The sequence below is a fragment of the Schistocerca cancellata genome, chromosome 1 (genome assembly GCF_023864275.1).
Source record: "Schistocerca cancellata isolate TAMUIC-IGC-003103 chromosome 1, iqSchCanc2.1, whole genome shotgun sequence".
NCBI lineage: Eukaryota > Metazoa > Arthropoda > Insecta > Orthoptera > Acrididae > Schistocerca > Schistocerca cancellata.
The window spans coordinates 768,981,996-769,007,124 of NC_064626.1; the positions used below are offsets into that span (position 1 = coordinate 768,981,996).

The window sequence follows — 25,129 nt, forward strand, 5'->3', positions numbered from 1 at the left end:
CGAAACAGAACTCGTCCGCGCTGTAGCAGTGCTTGTAATGAAATCCACAAAAAAAATCTCTCATCAGTACTTTATAGTTTATGGAATGCGTGACATTGTACATTTGAAAGTAAACAACTTGTTATCGATGTTCGATGTGTAAGTACGGCTGCATGACTCTTTTTGACTAACAAGACTCGAACTGCCTTCGATGACTAGGTTCCACTAAAGCGTACAAGGGCCTAGTTTCTTAATTTTGTCACACCTCGCTTTCTTTGAATAATTTCATTTTCAATAAGTAGCTCTTTCGATCCCCGTATTTGCAAGGCAATTGATTTGGAAACACATAGTTATTTATTTCTACTTTACTTGGGATAAATCCAATTGTAAAATTATTAAAAATCATTATTTTAGTACTATTATTCGTATATATTGAAAACATGTCGCAAAATAAGTTTCAGGGCCGAATATATACAATTTATTACAGTAATCACAAACATTACACAGTTCTATGAATAAATTTTATCCTTTGGCAATTTTTCACACAGTAATGAAGAAAAAACACGTAACAGTAGCAAAGTGATGAAACTTTTATAGATAAACCAAAACCAAGTAACCGACTTTCGTGATGCAAAACTTACCAAACTTGTCATACAGTAGAGCATTTGTTGCACGTTACAGCTATTTGGTAGATTAGCATCGAGCCAGGACTCATGATTTACTTCTACGTATGCTAGCCAGGGGCACCCCAGGAAGAACCTCAGAAAAAAATCGAGAACAAGCAGTGACCGAGCGATATGGAGCAAAGTGCTTACGACAATCGTCCATTATTGGGGCGGCTCGGATGTAAATGCTCGTCAAACGAACGTGACTAACATATTCCTAAAGCAGTGCAAGTGCAATACTTGGCTTGTTTCCTTCTGGGAGACTGTGGCCTATTTCTTTATCTATCCACTAGCTTAGTACGCGACTCGTCACTAGCGTAGACCTATGGCCGGCACAGATTTCTTTTTTCTTTAAGAGAATTATGTTGTTCACAAATTGTAACCCCTTCTAAACTTTTCACGATAACTGAGGCTATAAATGTACGGTCTCTTCCGAATGTACTATTGACCAAAACGCGACCCTGGTAGCTGGAGTCCAAGGTGTTTGTTAGTCATGCCTTTTGCGTCCTTGTGGTGATATTTCCATTGAAATCTTCACCCCTAGCGCATATATCTGTATATGTACCAAGAAGTGAAATATCAGTCTTCAAAGATTTGGTTTTAAAAATTATTTAATATAAAGATTATTTAATATAAAAATTGCATCCGCTATTTCATCCCCTCAGGGGCTGAATTGCAAAACACAGTGAAACACCTAGCTTTTATTTCTAACAGGGAAGCCAAATACCAATTTTCGTAGATCTAACTTTAAAATTCTTTCATAATGAAATGATTCGCAATACATTTCATCTCCTATTTCACCCCGTTAGGGGTTGTACTTCCAAACCAAAAACAATTTGTTTCCCTTGTAACCGAGAAGTTAAATACAAATTTTCACAGATGTAGTTTTAAAAATACTTCAGGAGGTCTTTAATAATGATTTATTTTAAAACATCTTTCATTCATTATTTCACTCCCACAGGAGTTAAATTTCCAAAAAATGCTGAAACATTTGTTTCTTTATTTCTGACCGAGCTACAAAAAGCAATTTTCGCAGGTCTAGTGTCTTAATAGCGACCTTTTTTTAAGCTTTCCATCCCCTATTTCATCCCCTTAGCGGCGGAATATAGAAAAATAGGTTCTTAAACGACACCTACAGTATACGAGCAACACCCTCTGCAAATTTGAAGTTTCTATCCTTAATGGTCTGGAACCGCGCGACCGCTACGGTCGCAGGTTCGAATCCTGCCTCGGGCATGGATGTGTGTGATGTCCCTAGGTTAGTTAGGTTTAAGTAGTTCTAGGGGACTGATGACCACAGATGTTAAGTCCCATAGTGCTCAGAACCATTTGAACCATATCCTTAATGGTTTGGGCTGGGCCATGATTAGCCTGTGAGTGATATATAAAAGAGATTACCCTGTTAGCGAGTCAGTGCTTCACTATAGCAATGTTGAGACGAAAATCAGAATCCTTTTAAAAGCATTACCTCTTCCTGTGCCACCCCCGCCCCCGGTCTTCATCTTTGACAGGCCGTTGCAAAAGAGCCGCTTCTCAGTGAACTTGCAGGTGATACGTGCAACTGGCGCCCGTAGCCAAAAACTAGAAATATTTGCCCATCAGGTGGCACCACATAACTTGGAAAGGGCTCTGGTATGTAAAAACTATACGAAACCTCAACCAAAATCTATGAAACGCGAAGATTCTTCGCAGCTGAGTACGCACATTACCTCCGCAGGTGATGTAGCGGCCAGCGAACTGGAGAGGCAGATGGGAAAGCGCCTTCCGTATTTGCGATCGCAGCGGGCAGCGCGGAGCCGGTTCTGGGCGCGTTAAAGAGACAAACGCGAGTATTTGGGTCAGGCCAGCGGAGCCGTGCGTGGTGTGGTGTGGTGTGGTTCTGCGTGGCGTGTCCTGTCTCCCGCCACGGCCTCGCTTATTATGCGCGTAAAGCTGCCGGCCGCCGTATAAGAAATAACGCCCAACGACGCCTTTAGCAACTTAATTTCGTTCGTTATAGCCGCTATTACCAGGTCTGCCGAATGACGATAAATAAACGCCATTACGCTCAAATAAAAAGCAACAACATTTCCGCAGCATTTTACAGCAGTCTTGCTCCATTACCGACAAGTTACGATGCTTTCACGAGATACCGGCTCGAGTAACATGGAAGATCGGTATACGAATTGTGCTGTACCTCACCAACTATCGGCGATCTCTTTAAACGGTTATTGATGGTACAGACAAGCGGCGACCTATAGGCCCATTTGCGAGTGAAATGCATTCGTCCGAGCAGAAAGCATATTGCGTCATTTGCAATCTACATTAAGAGGAAGAATTAAGCCCCATGTGACTTGGTCCTTTGCTATCTGGTGGGAAGCTGATATTATGAGATTTCAGCCGTGTGAAAATAAAGGGATTTCCTTAATGGGACTGAGACAACAACCAGCCTGTATAATTTACTTAAGGAGCCATTCACGGGTTTCGGGCATTAAAGTTTCATTTGTAGACGAATGTACAAACTATGTATTTTTTTCACACTGTTTTATTAGCGATTCGCTCTCAGTATTAGTACCTGTGTACTCACGCAGCTAATATTTTGTGACGTTGTGTTCCCGTGGAAATTCACGAGATATTGCAATGGACTGAGGTAGTTGCAATTTCTGCTCTTTCAGCAAGAATTTCATTACACTTTTCGAAGTACATACGCCTTGGAGCACCATAAACATCTCAACCCTCTACCAACACGGTTACCTGCAAATATAGATGATTTAGCTGCGAAAGACGAAAACATTCCCAAAGATTACAATGTGCGCCAAAGAGTATCAAGACAAATTGAATGAAAAGACAAAACATTTCAACGAACTGCAAAGTGAGTACATCACCTAAGGAAAAAAACGTTTATTAACAAACTTCAGATCACACAAAACTACTTTATTATTATAATTTGTGTTAAACTCCTATGGGACCGAACTGCTGAGGTCGTCGGTCCCTAGGCTTACACACTACTTAAACTAACTTAACTTACGCTACAGACAACACCCACCCACCCATACCCGAGGGAGGGAGGACTCGAACCTCCGACGGGGGGAGGGGGGGGGGGGGGAGCCGCGCGAACCGTGGCAAGGCGCCCTCACCCCGCGGCAACTCCGCGTGACCACTACTACTTCTTTAGTTCTTCGCTGACGAACAGTAGCTACTATGGAATGCTTCAAAGGACACACTTGCTGTATTATGTACTACTTAATTCTTGTATATACTCTAACGCGTCGTCAAATGTAAGCATTACTGACAATGATCATCATCATCATCATCACATCATCATCATCATCTGTAAGAATAGCTCTCTTATTTTCCCCCATACATTACGAAAATTTCCGACAGCGCTCCACATATGAATTTCACTATTTCGACGAAAACACTGCGTCATACAATCCAAATAAAATTCCGATCTGACTGCGCAATTGTTCACGGCGACTACTCGCCAAATATTATCATTTCAAAGAGTCTTGTACGTTACTGTTCTCATCAGGACCGGTGCACAAAAGTACGGGTCGTCCTACCAGCTCTATGCATAATCGGAAGAATACAAATAACTTCCCCTTCCATTTAGAGGTCCTTTGTTGTGTCTGACAGTCCAGCTTTTGACGTTTTCGGGCGTTGGCACTGCAACCGCCCCTCGCTTAACACCTCAACTGCTGCCGCAGTAACGTGCTTATGTATTCGTAGCACAAAGAGCTAACGGAAGGAGAAGTGAGGAGCAAACTCGCAAGCGACCGACGTCCTCGGAAAACTGTTGTGTCTGCCCCACTCTGTACGTTTCCTATCAACGGCAGAACTACCTACCCAGTTCCTTGACATAGTAATTGTATTACTGCACTTTCTGGTTTCACGTTATCATTGTTCTCGCAAATCTTTTATGAACGAAAAATGGAATGAAACGCTAATAAACCAGTCGAACACAGGACGCTGCAGTTAGTTACTTATTTGATGAACAGAAAGTTATACTAAATACCGCCAATAAATGCTGATAATGTCAGCCTCTCTTCGTTACCAGACCATCACACAATATAAAATTATTGCAATAACTTATACGGCACCACTGTTACTGTGGCACCACTGTTACAGTAAAAGTCCATCCAGCATGACTGTCGTAAAGGGTAAAATGCGTTCATACAATTACGCTGTGCTGTATGGTTTTTCTTTTAAGGTGCATTTTTACTCGCGCAACAAAATATCATACAGGTTCCTGTTGTATTTTTATTTCCTGTAATGGTAACAGTTTCCATCGAAACTGGTAACAATTACAGGTGTATTTTATGAACATCTGATGGTGATACGTAAGGAACGGTGGTGCGTCGCCTGCGCAAAATACACTGCCTGACGAAGTATGAAGCACAAGAACAAAAAGACACAAACTGAGAGTTCACGGTTTGTGAGGGTACGGTACGTTATTTCAGTGTTTACAAAATTTTGGCACCTTGAGAAATAAATTGGAAGTTTGAGGCCATTTATCAATATGGTGTTTCACCACCCTGGTCTTGATGCATGCATTGATTCGGTTCGAAAGGACGTCAGAAAGCCGTTCACTCCTCTCCTGAGACAAGTTAGGCCACAGCTGTTGGACTTGGTCCTCCAGTCCTTTACATCCTGGCACGGAATTGACGTCCGAACTGGTCCTTCAGCTGTTCAGTCGAGGACAGAAGTGGGAACATTATTGAGCACGGGAGTACGTCAACATAATGCAGACATCTCAGAGAGATTTCCCACACGTGTGGTCGAGCACTATTCTGTTAGAATACATCACCGCGATTCTATCGCACGGGAGATACCACCTGAGGAATTAGGACGTCCGTAACGTACCGCTGCGCTGTCAGAATTCCCTCAATCATTACCTGACGTGACCTGAAGCCATGTGATGACGCCAGGAAGAATGGAGCCTGTTCCCTGTGACGATCCCTTGATTGCTAAACACAATGCGACACCATTCGTCAGCAGGTCATGATTCCCGGCCACGGCACCGTTCCAAACGCAGCCATTTACGTGGCTTTGTTAATAGCAGCCTCCGCATGGAACGATAATTCCTTTGACCAACTGCTGCTAGTCTCCGATCAACAGTGCAGGATGATACATAATACGAGATTCCATTACTTGTTCTCAGATGGCAGGCATAGATGTGAGTGTTGTCACACGTGGTCGACCGGAACATTGTAACGACGAGTATGCCTGCTTTCACGTCCCCATGCAGTCCAGAATGGGCCCCTGTCACATCAGAATGTCCCAAAAATCTGGATAAAGCACGATTGGACCAGCTTGCCAAACGGAGACCCACAATGACACGCCTTTAAAGCTCTGTGAGGTGCTGTTAATGCTGTCTCACACGTCTGCTTGGAATCTTCGTTTCCTTCACACTGATCAACCGACATCTGAGGTGGTCACGTCCCTTACATACCTTACCAGACCTGGTAACAGCACCATACAAGAAGATCACAAAAACAGTCTGTATACCGTTCTACCCGTCACAGAGAAGCGCAATTCCAATAATTTTACCGACAATGTGTACATATGCGAAATTACATGGGAATCCGACAACGTCTTCTGGGTGCCTCGGTTTTTCACAAAAATAAAAAAAAAATTGCATGCGAATATTTTCCCGCTCTTTTCAATATGCATCTCACTTCTCACTCGCATAAGCTCTCCTAAATGTAACTCACTCACACCCAGTAGTCCATCACTGTAAGTAGCTCGTACCCGTCCATTTCCACTTTCCCATTCTCACTCAGCCGAACTCATTGTCGTTAGAGTTTTGTGTGTCTCTGTGACTATCTACTGTCTCACAGCCACAGTCTTCTCCGTTCTGTACTAATAATAGCTCCTTTCATTGTCACTGTCTCCCCTTTGCTATCTCTTACATCTACCACTGTCTCTTTCATTCCTTCGCACTGCTGCTGTCTCTTCTCACGGTCACTAGCTAGCTCTTCCTCGTTGTCATTATCACAGACTCTTGTTTCACATCATCACGGGTTCTCACCCACTGCCACCTTTTCTTTATTTCTCTCCAACTGCCATTGCCTCCTTAACTTTTCCTGGCACTGTTCTGTTACTATCAACTATATTCCACTGACACTTTATCCCTCTGTTTCTCTCTCACTGCCATTGTCTCCTTCCCCCTTTCTACACAACAACCACTGTCTACTGTGTTCCAGTATTTACTTCTTTTCCGTTCCTTTCCTACTACACGTCTTCTCTCTCAGCATAAAAGAGCGGGAATACGTTCGCTTATCAAAATTTTTGGGAAAATTTTTAAAGGTGCTGAGGAACGCAGAATGAGCTAACTGGTACGCCACTGAAAGCTAGTCTTTCAAACAGGAGCATATTATCCTGTTTTGTGCTCGATAGGAGCATTTTCCAGTTGATTACCTTCATTTCCCTGACACAAGGGCATGTTACTCATACGGAAGATCTTTATGGGTCAATAAAATTTTTATTGTTTACTTATGTGAAACTGAAAACTGAAGTAACGCAAAAATAATTTGACACCTCAGATAGGATTTCACGTGCACAAAAATTTCGTATGTGCTTCAGTACTACAACATGGGGTTCTCATAACCCTTCTGATGAGAACGGAAACAATTTATAGCATATTCCTCCGTGCTATGTGACTTTATAAACTACGTTTTCGCCCCACAATCGCTTTTGTGTGTCCAGTTAACTTTGAACCTCTGTATCTCGGAAACGGATAAAGATAACAAGAAAATTTTTGAGAGTGGCGAGATGGGAATCTTATTGTAAAAATTTCAGCCATTTGCTGTGCACAATCGTCTTGGAATCTCCTGCTCGACTTTCATAGCAAGTAAGGAGAAAAAAATCCTTGTTTGAGGGTTTTCTAAGGAACCACCCCATGAACTAATGGTGCCCCCACAAGCATCTTAAGGCCCACCGTAGACCACACCAAATGTAAAAAGAATGGACAGATTTTCTAGATTTGTCTAATCAGGAAGAAATGTGTAATATTCATACTTTTACCCTATATTGTAGCCAGGAAAAATCCCGTTTTTAGGTGCGGCGTTTTGGAACACATTAGGTAGCCTTCTGTTGAGAAAATATGGCACAGTATGTGTGTATCACCGAACCAGGAATCGTTAGTTTGATACCCATGGACAGTAGAAGGGAAAAATTAGGCGAAAACACCAATGGCTATTACAAATTAGTGATTATATTGGTCGCATAATAACTTTTAAAGATAACAGATCATACATGAAAGTTCGAAATTTTTCATAACTTCTGGTTTGAAAGATAGGGAAACTGGCACATGAATACCGAAGACTGTTGCTAAGTCGAACGTTCTCCTCTGACGCCATTATTATAATTTGTGCTGACGGTTTCAGTCTTTCCGAATACGATGAGCCGTGGTAGACACGAGATTCCTCCCAGCCTCAGACCTTGACAACAGTTACTTAGTCCATACGGCGAAAGAAGAGCCCTGACAAAGTGAACTCTGCGAAGCTGCTTCGAGCCTCTAGAACAACTAATCACGTAGAGGTTTTGTATACGCCTCTATGGCAACACCTTAAGTACGAAACTTCCTGGCAGATTAAAATTGTGTGCCGGACCGAGACTCGAACTCGGGACCTTTGCCTTTCGCGGGCAAGTGCTTGCACACTCCGCTGCAGAGTGAAAATCTCGTTCTTCCCGCAGACCCATAGGTAACTTTTTACAATCACACAGCATCTGCATTGCCAACAGCATTCTGCGATCATCATCTAAGAGCTGGCGATAGCACAGGTGACTCGGGGCTATTCTTATGCCGCAGCAGGTATTGGCGCTACACACACAGCGATGATACAGTGGTAGAGACGAGATTAGAGAGAGTGTCCGTACCCCTTATAGAAGGGCTTGAAGGCGGTGCCCTCGGCGGGCGCGGGCCCCGCGGCCGCCTGCCCGCCGCCCACGCTGACGCTGACGCCGACGCCCACGCCGACGCCGACGCCGGCGGCCATCATGGCCGGATGGTGCTGCGGGTGCTGCTGCGGTGGCGGCTGCTGCTGGGGGTAGGCGGGCTCCTTGACGCCGGCCATGGCGGCCAGGCCGCGCTGCTCCTTGTGCGGCGACTGCGACTGCGGCTGCTGCTGCGCCTGGCTCTGCTGCAGCCGCGAGAAGCCGCCCAGGAAGGCGGCGTTCCCGTGGTGGCTGCCGTAGCCGCTCGATGACGCGCCCATGCCGCCCACGCCGCCCAGGCCCATGCCGCCCACGCCAGCGCCGCCCCCACCTCCGCCGAAGCACGACGAGCCCGACGAAGGCGCCAGCAGGTTGCCCGTCACTGTGGGTGGACAAGGCGTGTTGCTGTTATTTACCGTCAAATGCACCACATCTTAAGAAGATACACTGCCTTATCAGTAGTAGCTCTGCACCCCTATGTAATGGAAACTGACCACTAGATGTCACGAGAGGCGGACCCGTCAGCATAAAAGGAGGCAGGGAGTGTTGTGTTGTCAGTAGAGAAGGAGGAACAGCAGAATGGGTCACTTAGGAGAGCTCGGGGAATTGAAAAATGGCTCTGAGCAATATGGGAGTTAACATCTGAGGCCATGAGTCCCCTAGAACTTAGAACTACTTAAAGCTAATTAACCTAAGGACAGCACACACATCCGTGTCCCAGGCAGGATTCGAACCTGCGACCATAGCAGTCGCGCGGTTCCGGACTGAAGCACCTAGAACCGCTGGGCCACCGCGGCCGGCGTCGGGGACTGCTAATCTGGATTTAACCTGACCAACAAATCCATCTGCCACATTTCAACCCTTTCAGAGATGCCCAAGTTGACTGTTGGTGATGTGACTATGAAGTGGAAACACCAAGAGACAAACACAGCTCAGGCGAGACCAGACAAGCCTCGTGCACCGACGGGCAGGGAACATCGGCGAAAAGAATCATTTGTTAGTTCAAAGGTGGTCCCAGCAGTTCAGCTGCCACCGTTACTGTGCGTGGGCAGCAACAAAATGGAGTACAACGATGGAACAACTCTTCATAAGGCACACATTTTTGTAGTCAGTGCTAAGTCCAGTGTAAAGAACGGTTCCACAGGACAGTGGATAACTGGAAACTACTGACGTAGAGTGATGAATCACGCTACATCTTGTGGCAATTCGATGGAAGGGTTTCAGTTTGGCGAGTTCCTTGAGAACCGGCCGTCATATGTAGCGCCAACAATGAAGTACGAAGGAGGCGATGTTACGGTGTGGGGTGCTTGTATGGTTTGGCATGGTCCCCTTATTGTGCTTGAGAAAGAGGTAAATGCTGACGGAAACAAACATGTTGTACTCCGTACAAATTAGGATAAGTTGGCAGACGAAGATTGATTGTATCAGCAACGCAATGCACCCTGTCATAAAGCAGAATCTGTGAAGCAATGGTTTGTGGACATTCTGAAAACGGACTGACCAGTCCAGCCTCCCGATGTGAAACCAATGGAGCTCCTTTGGGAAGAGTTAGAATGAGGATTCAGTTCCAAACCGCGGCGTCCACCGTCACTACCATCTCTGGTGTCGGCTCCTGAAGAATAATGGGCCGTGATTACTCCACAGACATTCAATAATCTCACTGAAGAAGCCCCCAGTAGAACTCAAGCCGTCGTAAAGGCGAAGAGTAGAAACACACGACACGAATGTCCACCAATAGATGCACGGATATTTTTCATCACATGTTGTAGGCTGAGGAAAGGCTAACCGACGTTTATAGTATTTGGAGATTTAGATGAATGCGCTCGTCAAACTGTTCATTTCCGAGTATGGATTGAAAGTAAAACGAACGAACACTAAAGTAATGACGAGCATCATAAATTAAAGAGGCAATAAATTTCACATAAAAGCTGGGTACCATGAAGTAGGCAAAGTGAGGGACTTCTGCTACCTTGGGAGCAAATAACACCGGTTCCTCTCAGACCAGCGCTGTCGGGCTTGGATGGGTCACCATGCGGGTCTGCCGAGTGCTGTTGGCAAGCGGGGTGCACTCAGCCACTGTGAGGCCAATTGAGGAGCTACTTGAGTGAGAAGTAGCGACACCGGTCACGAAAACTGACACCGGCCGAGAGAGGAGTGTGACGACCACATGCTCCTCCGTATCTGCATCCAGTGACGCGCAAGGGTGGAGGATGACACGGCGGCCGGTCGGCCCCGCTGGGCCTTCAAGGCCTGTTCGGCCGTTGCTTGTTTTTGGGAGCAAAATAACACATGACGGACGGAGCAAGGAAGACATTAAAAGGAGAATCGCACAGGTAAAAAAGGCAGCGTTGGGAAAGAGCTCTGTTATTACTATCAACAACCGGCCTTAATTTGTGCAAGAAACTTCTGAGAAATTACTTTTGGAGTACAGCGCTGTAAGGTAGTGAATCATGGGCTTTGAGAAATCCGAAAAAGAGAATCGAAGCGTTTGACTTTTATTGCTACATAGGAAAGTAGAAAAACAGGTGGACTGGTAAGATACGAAATGACGTGGCTCTCTGCAGAAGCGGCGAGGAAAGACGCATGAGGAGAATACTGACTAGAAGAGGGGACAGGACGATAAGACACCAGTTAAGGAATAGAGGAATAACTTACATGGTACTTGTGGGTGATGTAGAGAGCAAGAACGTGCAGAGGAAGACCGAAACTGTAATACATTCACAAATAATTCAGGATAATGGGCGTAAGGGCTATTCAGAGACGAAGAGGTTGACACAGGAGATGAAGTCTTGATTAGCCGCATAAGACCAGCCAGAAGACTGATGACAGCAACAACAGAAAGACTTAGAGAAAGCTTTTAAGAAAATTGACTGTAACACATCCATCAAAATTTAGAACGCGGCACGATGAAACATAGGGAACGAAAGGTTGCCTACCACTTGAACAATAGCGAGGCTGCAATTATAATGATGAGGGGACATGAAAGGAAAGTACTGGTTCAGAAGGAAGTGAGGCAGGGGTGGAGCCTTCCCTGATGTTATTCAATCTGTAAAACGAGCAAGTAGTGAAAGATACAGAAGTATGTAGTCGAGTTAGATCAGGCGATGTTGAGAGGATCTGATTAGGAAATAAGACACTGAAAGCAGTAGACGAGTTGTGTTATTTGGCAGAAAAATAGCTGACAATTGCCGGAGTATAGAGGCCGTAAAATGCAGACTTCCAAAAGCAAGAGAAACGGCTGTAAAAAACTGACATTTGATTACAATTAACGTAAATTTAAATATTTATATTTTCTAAAGGTAATTATATGGAGCGTAGTTTCGTATAGAACGGAGACTTTTGAAATACAGTGCTACAGAAGATCGGTTAACAAAATATAGTGCTACAGAAGATCGGTTAACATTACATGTGTAGAGTGGATAAATAATAAGGTGGTACTAATTCCAAGCTGTGAATAAATAAAAAGAAGTGGTTGGTTAATATCACACATCATCAAGGAATCTTTAGTTTGGTAATGAAAGGAAGTGTGCGGGGGAGGGGAGGGGGAGGAGGAGGAAAGGTGGGAGAAAGAAGGGTAAATATTGTTGAAGTAGACCAAGGCAAGATCCAAAAATCGATTTAGATTGCAGTAGGTACGCAGAGATGAAGATTTACTGTATCAGATGGCTTATTTCACAGAGACGGCATATTTCAGTGTTTCTTCCATTCCTCCCTATAAAGCACAGAATGCATCATGACGGAAGAGGTGTTAGTTACCAGGATTAACTATGCGTGTTCGTGCAAGAGTGCTAGTTGGCCGGTTCATAGGCCTTTTGCAATGCTAGGCTTGATTATGCACTGTTGGTACATGGCACGTCTTAGGAACCACCAGTACCAACTGAAAAATGCGAACTGCAGTCCGTCTACCTCGTATTTCAGTTTCATTTAATTGTTCAAATGGCTCTGAGCACTAAGGGACTTAACATCTGAGGTCATCAGTTTCCTAGAACTTAGAACCACTTAAACCTAACCAACCTAAGGACATCGCACACATCCATGCCAGAGTCACGATTCCAACCTGCAACAGTAGCGATCGCGCAGTTCCAGACTGAAGCGCCACGAACCGCTTGGCCACTGCGGCCGACTCATTAATTGTATTAACATACGTGGGCCATGGATGAACCTTTACAAGTTCCCTCTTCCTACTGAACAAGCAACTGCCAGGAAGTATGCGGAGTGTGATGTCTTTTTTTTTTCTATAGATGAACGTTTCTTGTTTGTGCTCTGACCTTCAAACAATGTATATAAAATTTTGCTATTTTTTTATAGCATCGTGTCAAAACTGGAATACGAGTGCGAGTTCATTGTCTTAAAAACTGCGTTCAGAGTGCGATTGTTTCCACTTCGGAATGTGTAGTGCGTTAAATAGAACTTCACTATAGAAACTAATCTACGCCTGTAAAAAGCGAACAATTTCAGATAGTCATTTTTCTAAACCAAAAACTGACTTTCGCGTCATTTAATCTCGACGATGTAGCTTCATTCTGTTGTATATATATCAAGTGAAACTTATGACATTGTTCTTTCTTCTTTCAGAAACTCATTTTGCAACAGCGTATTTTCTGTTTTCATTTTATTATTTAATTATAAACACAGAAATAAAGTCAAGAATTTCCGCCAGAAAAAATGGAAATATATGAAGTCATACACGCTGAATGCAACAAGAAGAGCACTAAGCTGGATCCCGGTAGTTTTAGTCAACTAATTTTAATACAACCAAGAAAAGCTAATACTCTACCTTACTGCATACAGGAGAAAATAAAAATAAATGATAGTTCTGTTGACAAACGGTTACTGAGAGTTCACTGGAGGTGTAAGGGTAATTACGTATGAAACTGCTGGCCACGAGAAACGTAACGCGAGGAGAAGAATGACAAAAACCATTGAGAATCACTCCATTCAAATTCTTTTAGCCACAGGAGCGACAGATGCAGATACTCAGATCTGTTAGAGCAAGACGGCTTTTCCATCATTACGGCAAATAAAATTTTATTTAGTAACGTTATGAACTGTGATATAGCGCGCGCACACACACACACACACACACACACACACACTGTATATCAGTTTTGTTCAAGAAAATTCCGCAGGCGAGAACGTTGGGAATGCATTCAACTTTGAACTTACGCTTGCAACTATAATTTCTTTGTTGGCCTGAAGAATTTAAACACTATTTTTAAATGGTGAAATGAAGTAAGTATTTACTTTCTTTCCTGTCAAATGGCTCGGAAAAAAAAGAAAAACAGAGCCATGGCTACACAATGAAGAAGATGAAAAAGTGAGGAAGAAGAAAAAAAGAATACGTCACTGCAGAGCATGTTGGAAATTCCCGTGTAAAATTCTTTCATTACTATTCCTCCCTTATCCTCTCGACAGCCCACATTATACGTAGGGACTTTAGAAAGTAAGTAACACATGTCGTTACTCGCTGAAACCATTGCGCAACAGGAGTGGCTCATTGTCAGAAGAGTGTCGTGAAGAGAGAGAGAGAGTTCTGCTGTGTTAATGGTAACAGGTACATCAGACTGCAGGCTGTCAAACGAAGTTATTGCGGTCTTCCTGGATTTCCTGTCAGGTCAGTTGTCTTGTCCTGAACCTTCTACGTAATAATTTTTTTTCTGCCTGGTGTGTCACTTGTATTATTTCTGCCTGCTGCAGGTCATCTTTTGCTGCATCTATCCATTTCGTTGTCTCTATTGCACCTTTATTGCTACTTTTAAAGAAATCCGTACTCTGGTTCCAGTCTTTTAATACACCCGTAGAACTTGAAAAATGGCTCTGAGCACTATGGGACTTAACATCTATGGTCATCAGTCCCCTAGAACTTAGAACTACTTAAACGTAACGAACCTAAGGACAGCACACAACACCCAGCCATCACGAGGCAGAGAAAATCCCTGACCCCGCCGTGAATCGAACCCGGGAACCCGGGCGTGGGAAGCGAGAACGCTACCGCACGACCACGAGATGCGGGCTCCCGTAGAACTGCGGCCTGCGTTTATTCATATCATAGTATTATTGAGGTTGATATACTTTTCAATTGCCTTATTTGCTCTCTTACTGTATGTTCCTTCTTCATTATAATTTGGGCCTAAATTTTCCTTCATTAACAGTCGTTCTGTCTCCTGGATTTCTTCAGTGCCTCTGTTTCTGATTATAATGAGTGCTTCAGTCCCTTAAAGACATAGTGGTTTGTTGGCTACGATCTAACGTTCTGGGTATTCCTTTTGTCAATTTTCTACTAACAATGAAAAACAAAACTGTGCCTGTACTGAACAATCGAAAAAATTTCACTTCTTTGCACTCACGGAACATCGTCGAAATTATGAAACAGTTCTACAAAGAAATATGCCTAATGCACAATGGTTAAATACAGTATCCAAATTGAGAAACATGGGTGCAGCGGCTTCGCGTGTCTATAACGCGATTTTGTAAACGTCTCTGTGCCACCGCCTCTTCATAGCTTAATAGAGGGCTACTTTTTTCGTCTACAGCCGTTTGCGTTTCGCAGTTGACAGGTGACAAAAGCGCTGCCAAGTGTAGGGGCTTCCGTATTATGACTTGACTGTGTGAGTGTCCTGGTAGTAAAGAACAAATATATTAAAATTTCCCAATTTCATGCATGATGCAGCAATTTCTCACGCATCTCATTGTCTATGACGTCATGTCTCATGAAGAATGTTAGACAGGTCTCTCTTACCCTCTCAGCGATTGTTGCCTGACACTAAGAGTATGTATACCAAGTTTGGTTGAAATCGCTCCATTAGCTTAAGAGAATAGATGGAACATACATACCTTTTATGATATCTATGGATTCATAAATATTATGTTGCGGTATCTGAAGAGATTTAATTTGTCAGCTGCCAGCCTGCACCGAGGAGGAGGAATGTAAATGAAAGAAGTCTCTGGAAGAAGGTCACAGCAAGAAGACCGAAAGGTTGTGTCAGAAGGCTTCACAAGAAAGACGCGGTACCAGTACCCAAGAAAGTGTAACATTAATTCAAGTAGTGCTGTCATTCTTTCGAGCGAGTAAAAGTGGAAGAGCCCTGGGCCTAGGGAGGAGAAGCGCCCGTACCTGCGACGCTGGGCAGCTTCATGTTAGGTGGCGTCTGGGGCGGCGTGTCAGTCTGCACCTCGGGGAAGCCGGACGAGCTGCCTCCACCCCCTCCGCCGCCGCCGCCCCCGCCACCCCCGCCGTACGGCGCCGTGATGAGGCCGCCGTAGCGCGAGTAGGGGGCGGCGGCGCCGGCGGAGGAGGCCGGCGAGGGCAGCGCGAAGCTGTTGATGGCGCCGACGGGGGCGGTGGCGGGCACCAGCCACGGCTGCTGAGCCGCGGGCGGCGGGGGCGGCGGCGTCTTGCAGGCGGCCGTGTCGGCCAGCGACCAGATCTTGGGCTTGGTGGCGGGCAGCGGCACGCCGCAGTCCTTGGACAGCTCGTCCTTGAGGAGGCCGTGGTGGCCGTGCAGCAGGTGCTGGTGCGCGTGGTGCTGCTGGTGCGCGTGGTGGTGGCGCCGCTCGTCCAGCTCGTCGTCCTCGTCGAGCGCGTGCTCCGCCTTCACGTGGTGCAGCCCGTCTGCGACACACCAGCCACAGCCTGCCTCACGCCGCCCCGACATCTCTACTCTACTCCTTATGCTATCTAGCATGCACTACCCTACTGGTGGAACCCCGGCAAAACAGTAATTCTAAGGAGCCCTCTTTTTTCGCAAATGGGCCATCCAGGTGTAACAAAGGTTAGAGGTGTTAAATCTCAAATGCTACTCCCCGCCTACGTCACTAACATCAGGGTGATTCTAAAAATAAGTTTTGCACCACTTGCATGTGTGTGTGTGTGTGTGTGTGTGTGTGTGTGTGTGTGTGTGTGTGTGTGTATGTGTGTGTGTGTTAAAATTCGAAGTGAGCAGGGAGGAAGAGAGTAAGACTTCTGAAAATTTACCGTGAAATAAAAGCCAAACAAGAAGTAAGGGTCGTCTGTTCCGATGAGCACGTCTTTGCACATCGGTGAAATTAAAATCTGCTGGAGAAGCATTGCAACGTGCTTGGACCTTACTTGGCACGCTGTCCAGAAGGTGGCCGAAACGTTGCTGCTCAGACTTGTCCCGCTGCTCAACGGCGGCCCTTCCGAGGCCATCCAGCGTGTGAGGTGGGTTCTTGAGACGAGACATTGTAGGTTTCAGTAGGTCAGAAGCACGCTCAGTAGCGTTCATTTCAACATATCAAAGAACATCAGGTCGGTTCCCCCTTCCTGAAGGAAGGTGTTCAAGAGACTGTATATAGAGAAGGATTCCAGCACCAAAATGTTCCCTGTAAGGCTGTTGGTCAAGTTGAAGGGTCCTGTCCCGATGCTACACAGGCTTCAAATTATCGTTGATAGTGAGCAGATGCGTCCAACATCTGAACATGACATTCTTATTGTTGTGGGCTTCATTCCGAAGACTGCTTTGGCCTAACTCCCCCAGCTAGAATATCCTGTTCAAGCCTCTTCATCTCTGGATTCTAGCGTACGTGATATCAGCCCAACATGTGCCTTTCCTCCACCTCCTGAACATGTGGGACTCAATACGCGAGGTGTGCGTCGGGATGCGGCCGTCTCCACGCTCTTCAACGACGATCGTCGGGCTCCAGAAAAACGCTTCGTCAGTGACAACCCGACTTCACCAACCCCAGTTCATTCGCAGACGTTCTCCTGCCATCCTCCCTCGCAGACCGTGGTGCTAGATATGTACTGTTGCCCGTAATTGCCGCCTTGAAGCAACATTGATCGAGAGGATAAGAAAACGTACTGACTGTTTCCAAACTGCCCTCACACCTGACTCCAAAAGGAAGTAGTAATTCTTTTGCATTCTTCTCAGGATACCTACGAGCCACGACAACTGCAGTCAGCAGCTGGTTAATTAAAAATTGCGTTGATATGAACGTCATAGAAGAGGGCGTTCTAGCTTATTTGTGCAAGAATGGCCTCTCGATTGAAGTAGATCAGCTTTGTTATGAAGTTGTTTAGCACATCCGTGTGAAATCAAAATCCGAGAAGAGCGGGCGGAAGTTTTTACAGGCGGATACTTCGAGTCAGATACTGCACGTGTACGTCCACAGAGTAACTTAGGCCAAACCGTCTGTTTGCCGGATACAAGTGTGGCATAATAAATTTAAAATAAATTATGAGCAGCCGATGACGACATTTTAGTAATCGCAAATGAAGTTCAGGAGTTTCGTGAGAGCTACAGAGCACCGAATGCATAAATCAGAGCTATTGCTCCATCTAAGGCCTTGGAAGAAAATCTGTCTGGATAGTTTAAGATATCCTGTAACTGCCGGGCTTCTCCTTAGCAGCCGTCTGTGAAAGAAAAAGGCAAGCGTAGGTATGAGGGAAGACGGGCCACTGCAGACGAGCGCCCGTCACGAGGTGGGCCGGGCTATCTAAATGAAATGCGCCGTCTCCATTAGGGTTATGGCGGGGCTAATGCCGGGCCGCTGTTAATCTTGCGCCGCGGCTAACGTGTAACGTGCCGAGACGTGCGTGCCTTATTAGGCTAAGCGAAGCTCCTCCTCGGCGACACGCTGACACTTTAAATAAGCGTCTGCCCCACTGTCGCCCGAGGCGCCTACATCATCCCGTAATTAGTTTTTATTAAGTCGCGGCCCCGGAGAGACCGGCGCGTGCATTGTCAGGTCATTTCGTTTCGTATTCGTGTTTGCCACATCACGGCCCGAGGGCAGCAGCGAGCACATTCCTTTTCAACAATACAATTTATTACTGTCAGACACTGGCGTAAAAGGTTCAACAGCCCAACCAGTTTCCACTGATAAGTCATTTCCATTAGCCCTGCAAAAATTTAGAAGGAACATGGGGCTCTCCTACGTAGTCTTCAGGACTATTGAAAATGACTTTCACTCAATTTCACACAATTACTTTTAAGTTCATTTTATTTCGAATCTTCGCCTAATCCTGCTGTTTCTTTGCATGTAATTCACAAATAAAGTTTCTATACAATTATATACAAAGACAGAACAATCAAATGTAATTCCTTCACTCTACGCAAATTCTGCACAACCTAACATATTGTCAGGAAACAGGAGACCCCTTAATCAGCACAGAAATTGTACGTCAAATTGAATGGTTGACATTTGTTCAACTTTCACGAACAGACGTCAAGAAGCAGAAGGAAGAATAAATGGGATGAAGAGAATGCCGACAGCGTGAATTTCTACACCCAGTGCTTCTAAGATATAAGGAAAGACCAGAAATAGGAAAGCACCCGTTAAAAAATAAATAAATAAAATAAATTTCACTGACTACTCTATAACCGAAACACGATGGTATCAAAATGCAAAGGAATGAGGATAGAACGCTATCATTTAGTAATCTGTCCATATCGTAGTCAAATTAAGGTGCTCTGTCTGTGAGTATTAGAAGGACAAAGTCTTTAGAGAGGTAGAACTAACTCTGATGGTGGAGCACGTTGTCTGTGGCCTGATTTTTGAACTATCCCGACAAGGGGGCGAAATAATTTAGGAGAATGCAAAGAAACTACAAATCAGCATGACCCGACGGAGATTTGAAATCAGATCCTTCACAATACGAAAACAGCAATCAGTATCTGTCTGTCAATTATTCAGAGTCTGCGTCAGTGCTTTGTGCCCAGAAAAAGCACGTATCTCTGCTCTCAAGATGAATCCGTGTAAGACACATTCACTGAAATGGAAAAAACTCCAACACGCCAACTGAAAAGGTGCATTATTTTTACTAACAGGCAGTTATGGAACAGAAAAAAGTAAGCTGCGAATGTCACCGAACCATCCTTCGCAGTCGTATATTTTGATGCGAACAATATGTCATTTAAGCAAATATCTAGTATCACTGGTGTCCACAATAAGAACAGAATTCAGGCGCATAAACAGACAAAAAGACATTAATTTACTCAACGGTAGAAGCAGGCGAATAAGTATTTTTCTATTTTAATCGGTAGAGAACGAGCGCTATCTTCATTTCAACTGAGCCAAGACATGGAGGCAGGTTGAAACTGTACTGTATTATGGAACAGATAAAAAAAATACAGCATGATGAGCAGTACGACGTTCGATGGGGCAGTAAGCAGGTGTTTTGGTGGAATCTAGTTCAGTGTCCCATCGTGTTCTGTGGAAATACGTTTCCCACAGGTGTCAACGCGCGTTGACTCCGAAATGCTAAGATAGGAGTACACAGAAGCTGTGATAACAGACAACTCCAGTTACAAATATTCGTGTTTTATTTTATTCAGCCATGTGTGGACTACTATCCGCACAATCAGCGAGGAAAGGAAGATGCGTACAATAACAAGCAGAAAAAGGGAAATAATGATAAGACTTGTGCTAATGCATCAACGAGTAACTTCCACTGTACTAGACGCGGCTGTGAACCACAGAAACTGGAGAGGAATGTAAGCAACAAATAAAAGATGAAGCAGAAGAAGTGAAATTGTAGTGCGTCACATGAAACCAATTAGGAGGTTTAACGAAGAAAAAAGAAGTGCAGGACTTCTTATCTTCCGGTGAAATTAGCTTCAGGAAAGCATAGCGAAGAAGAGGAAAATGCGAAAAGCTCGAGAAACTCACTAGGGGTGATGAAATAACTAATATAAAATCAATAAATGGTCAACAGTGAGGAGCATAGAACATCACCACTCAAGGTTCGCATGGTTGAGCATAGAATGCAATAGTTGACAAATGTGATAAACCAAAGTTTTGTCTTCGTGTTATGTAGTACGGCGATGCTTTTATGTCTTTAGTGAAGCTTTTTGTTCATTGTGTGTTGCGCAATGGCTGAATTTGAAGTAATTTAATCTGTAATCAATGATATGTCCTCAGGAACGGACTTGTGTGTGCCTGTCTGTTACTGTACTACTTTTTCCTTAAAAAAAAAACCAATAACGAGTGGTTGGACTATCAATTTTGCACTGCTTGGATGAAATGAAGTGGTTCTCTCATCGGTTCTGTAGGTTCCTAGGGTTACGCTAATTTTCCCCTCTTATCCCCCATTTTCTTTGACCCACGTTTTACATTATGTAACGTACAAGCTCTTAGCGACAGCAAAGCAATTTTTTACGAACTCATTTCCCTCACGAGCAATGGAAATGGTGTGAAAAGCTGAAGACTGACCCGCTGGACCAGACATTAGTTATGCAATATAGAGTAACAAGGAAGTTTGTGAGAAAGGTACTGCTTATGTAATCAATACAGTCACGCCTGTAACTGTAAATCATGGATCAAACTGAAGTAACTGAGAAGGCTTTTCTGCATTATTAACAATAATCTTTAAACCATCTTAACACGAAAAGGAATGAGAAAGGCGCCGAGTTTACCCTTCAGTGCGAGCTGAGGATTTTTCGGCAACATTACAGTTTGTTATCACGTACATGAAAACCGTCGTACCAAACAACATGCGATAGTGCCTTGGTCGACTCCTGTAGGTATAATGTACCGTCCGCCATGCCACAGCCAGAGCGGCAAAAATAATTTCAGATTAATCGCAGTTCCGCGAGGCGCGGCGTGCACCCCGTTAAGGCCTCGTTGCAGCCATATCGCCGGAGGGCACCTTATACTTAGGCCTTTATCGAGCCCAGGGTATTGGCCAGCCCTACAACACGCTCATTACAGCCGACAAGATAAAAGTACAATTTGGTAATTTCTTCGTCCGCCTTGTTAAGCGGACGCAGTAAATTCCGGGCGGCCGTGTTAGCGCCGTTGTAGCCAGGTACGCCCTCTCGCCGACCTCGCATCGCGCCCCGTAATTAAAAAGCGCGATGCAAATTCGCGGCCAATTAGCATGAGAATTACCGGCGCGCCGCTCTCCGCCAATCTGTAACTTGCGGCCGAACAGCCGATGAACTGCACCCAGCAGCAATGCGGCCCAACAGCTACAGAACACACACACACACACACACACACAGACAGAGAGAGAGAGAGAGAGAGAGAGAGAGAGAGAAGAAATGAGTAGGGTGTGTAAAGCAGAGAAGAAAAAGAAAGAGAAAAGTAGAATGGAGAGAAGAAAAGAGCGGAGCGGACAGAAGAGAAGAGCGGAGCGGAGAAGGAAAGAACAAAGCAGACAAGTAGAAAGGAGAGAAGAAAATAGTAGAAAAGAGAGAAGAAAAGAGAAGAAAAAGCAGACAGGAGAAGAAAAGAGCAGTTAGGATTTTGAATTTTGACTTGACTTACGTATTTGATAAACACGAACGAGAATAGCGAAAACAGAATTGCATTTTATAACAGTGCCAAGACTGTACCAGGCCGAAAAACTCTTTTTCGTTGTATTCCGGTAACGGACGAAATACAAACGCAAATGGTGAGGCGTGAGAAATAAGAGTGATTACATATGGTAGTGGACTGTAAAAAACAAAATAAAGATTTCTGAATATTTAACTGTAATCGTTTGTACTCCTCTCCTCTTTCCTCGTCTCTTCTCTGCACCATGCTTCTCTCATCTCATCACTTCTCATCTCTGCCCAGATCTTCCCTGTTCCCTTTATTGTGTCCTTTCTTTTCTTCCACCTCTATGTTTGCTTTCGTTTCTACTCTTTTCGTCCCTCCTTTTAACTCTTCCCCTCTCTCCTTTCTATTCTTTCAGAGGGAAAGAAATTTTTACAGGAATACATTTCTTACTTAATTTCTTCAGTTTTCCAGTTTTTTTTCTCACTGCTGCCACAGTAATTTCTTCATTAAATCGTCGTTTCTTTTCACTCTAACAGTTACAAACATTTGCTGCCTTCGTCCTTTTATCAATCACTGAGGAGTAAGCGCGCGAAACGTAAATCCTCTCATATGGTAACAGCAATTGCTCTTAAACCACGTGCCATCTATTGACTGCATATGGTGCTACATTTTTATTTGTAATAGTTTGAGCCTTTCATACGTTACTGGGCTTGAGCCTCTCACAAAACTACAGAATTTCTAATCATGGCACTTGGGAGCATTTTTTCTTTCAAAACTTCAACTGGTCAATGTGTTAACGGTACGTATAGTTTTTGTTCCATTGCTACATTTACGAGGTGAAGTTTTCGTATCAGTTCTGCGTGCGTTCATTGCAGTCAGGACAATAGACGCTGAAAATATAGATATCCTAGGGTTTCTCTCGTGAATGTGCACCGACAGTTCTCCGCGACTGAAGCCTGAAACGTAGATGGCTCTTCAGCACAGTGATCGCAGACATACTGCGTAAGAGGAAACGGAAACGGGACAGTGTGGTACTTTTCTTTTTTTTTCTTTTTTTAGTCATCAGCCTTTTGAATGGTTTGATGCGACCTGCCACAAATTCCTCTCCTGTGTCAACTTTTTCATCTCAGAGTGGCAATTGCAACCTACGTCTTCAACTTCCCTGGCATCTTAACAGATATGCTACCGTCCTGCTCTTGTCAGTGTTTCCCATACATTCCTTTCCTCGTCGATTCTCCAGAGAACCTCCCCATTCCTTACCTTACCAGTCCACCTAATTTTCAATTTAAATGGTTCAAATGGCTCTGAGCACTATGGGACTTAACATCTGAGGTCATCAGTCCCCTATAACTTAGAATTACTTAGACCTAACAAACCTAAGGACATCACACACATCCATGCCCGAGGCAGGATTCGAACCTGCGACCGCAGCGGTCACGTGGTTCCAGACTGAAGCGCCTAGAACCGCACGGCCACACCGGCCGGCCCTAACTTTCAACACTCTTCTGTAGTATCACATCCCATATGCTTCTGTTCTCTTCTGTTCCGGTTTTCCCACAGTCCGTGCCCCACTACTTCACAATGCCGCGCTCCGAACGAATATTCTCAGTGGGGTACTGAGAAGCCCGGAAGTGATGTGTCGGTTCTAGAACGCTCGTGTCGTGTTTTGTCGGAGCCCTTCAGCCCTCGTGACCGGAGCGCCGGCCTCTCGCAGTTTTCAGGAGCTCTCGCCGGCTAAGTAAGAGGGAATTGGCGCGGGCGGGCCGCAGCGGTTGCGGCAGACCGCGCGGTCAGCCGCGGCCGCAGCCGCCCTCCCCAGCCCCATAACGCCGCCATACGCCGGCTGTGCGCAGGCGCGCCGCCCGCAATCAATGGTGGCGCCAGCCAGCTTGCTCCGGAATTGCCGCCGGCCGAGCCCCGGCGCCAGCCCGCAAGCCGGGCCCGTCTCGTGAATACCACAGGGCCGCGACCCAGAGACACTCACGGACCGGCACGGGAGTCCGCTGGCACTTCGGTGCCGACACGTGTTGTTTCCCCAATGTACTCAAATCCACAGGGGAAATTAATTCCGGCAGAGCATTCCGCGAGCGACGTTTCTGACATCATTTTATCCCTGATACTTACGGCTGAGCAATATGACACTCTAAGGGGTGCAGTCAACGTTTTTATTATCACTTGCGAAAAACAGTTTGATGTTTGCAGCTACGTGTCTGTAATCGGGTGAATCCCCGTAGCAAGCCGCTACATGAGCCGTAACAAAATGCCACAGCACTGGATAAAGTATAGACTAAAGAAATTATCAGTTACGTAACTTTTTTTTTCGATCTCATACTTAACCCTTCGTACACGAATGACACAAAAATGCATAGCGGAATTTTATTTTGAGAACTTTTAACATTCCTGCACGTCAGCATTCGTGAATAATTTAATGATCATAAAGAATCCGCCTCGATTGCAAATAGAAACCGGATGTTGACCTAGGTTTCGGCGCGGAAGAAGGCGTGGTTATCCGCGCCGAAAACTAGGTCAACATCAGGTTTCTCTTTGCAATCGAGGCGGATTTTTTATAATCATTCAAATGGTTCAAATGGCTCTGAGCAATATGCGACTTAACTTCTGAGGTCATCAGTCGCCTAGAACTTAGAACTACTTAAACGTAACTAACCTAAGGACATCACACACACCCATGCCCGAGGCAGGATTCGAACCTGCGACCGTAGCGGTCACGCGGTTCCAGACTGAAGCGCCTAGAACATGGTCCTAAATGGCGTCATTTTTCGAGAGCTGACTCTCAGTTGCTCTTGGTGATCTACTGGTAAAGTGTGTGCATGATAACGTAAACGTCGTGGGATCGAATCTTTATGTTTTTTTTTTTATTTTAAACCGCCAATTACCTCTCAATAAAATCGAGATTCGCCGCAAACGAAACATGTTTCGAATTCCGCGTTAAATTGCAGGTCGTCTTTTCCCCGTTAGCTAACTGGCTACAGAGACCTAATTCTTCAAAGTGCCGTCCGATTGAAACACTTACACCTGACGTTGAGCCACACGAAGGAATCTGTACATACACGTATACATTTTCCTAGCATACAGGTTATAAATTAATGTCCCTCGCCGCCTTTTTCCGTCTGATGTGAAGTCTGCTCTCAGTAACGTACAGTTAAGTATTTTGATAGTCGCAGCGCACTGGCGCGACCGCTTCGTCGTCAAATAAATCGCCGCGGAGCCTATGATGCGAAGCTGACGTTTTTAGCGGGTTGCGCCTGGGCAGTCCGCTCACGCCTGTAGGCGCTGCAGTGCGCAAGCAAGCGGCGTGTTCTGCTTCGACTGCGTAATTTATACCG

At 45.0% G+C, this 25,129-nt stretch overlaps 1 protein-coding gene across 2 annotated transcripts in view; it reads right to left on the bottom strand.

Moving 5' to 3' along the window:
- Positions 1-25,129, bottom strand: part of LOC126186917 (homeobox protein araucan-like) — a 323,994-nt gene that overhangs the window by 12,161 nt on the left and 286,704 nt on the right. For both annotated transcript variants that reach the window (XM_049928252.1, XM_049928251.1), the window contains exons 5-6: positions 15,676-16,173; positions 8,505-8,943 (exon numbers count right to left, since the gene is read on the bottom strand). In XM_049928252.1, the coding sequence (XP_049784209.1) occupies positions 8,505-8,943; positions 15,676-16,173 (937 nt within the window). The remainder of the gene's footprint in view (positions 1-8,504; positions 8,944-15,675; positions 16,174-25,129) is intronic.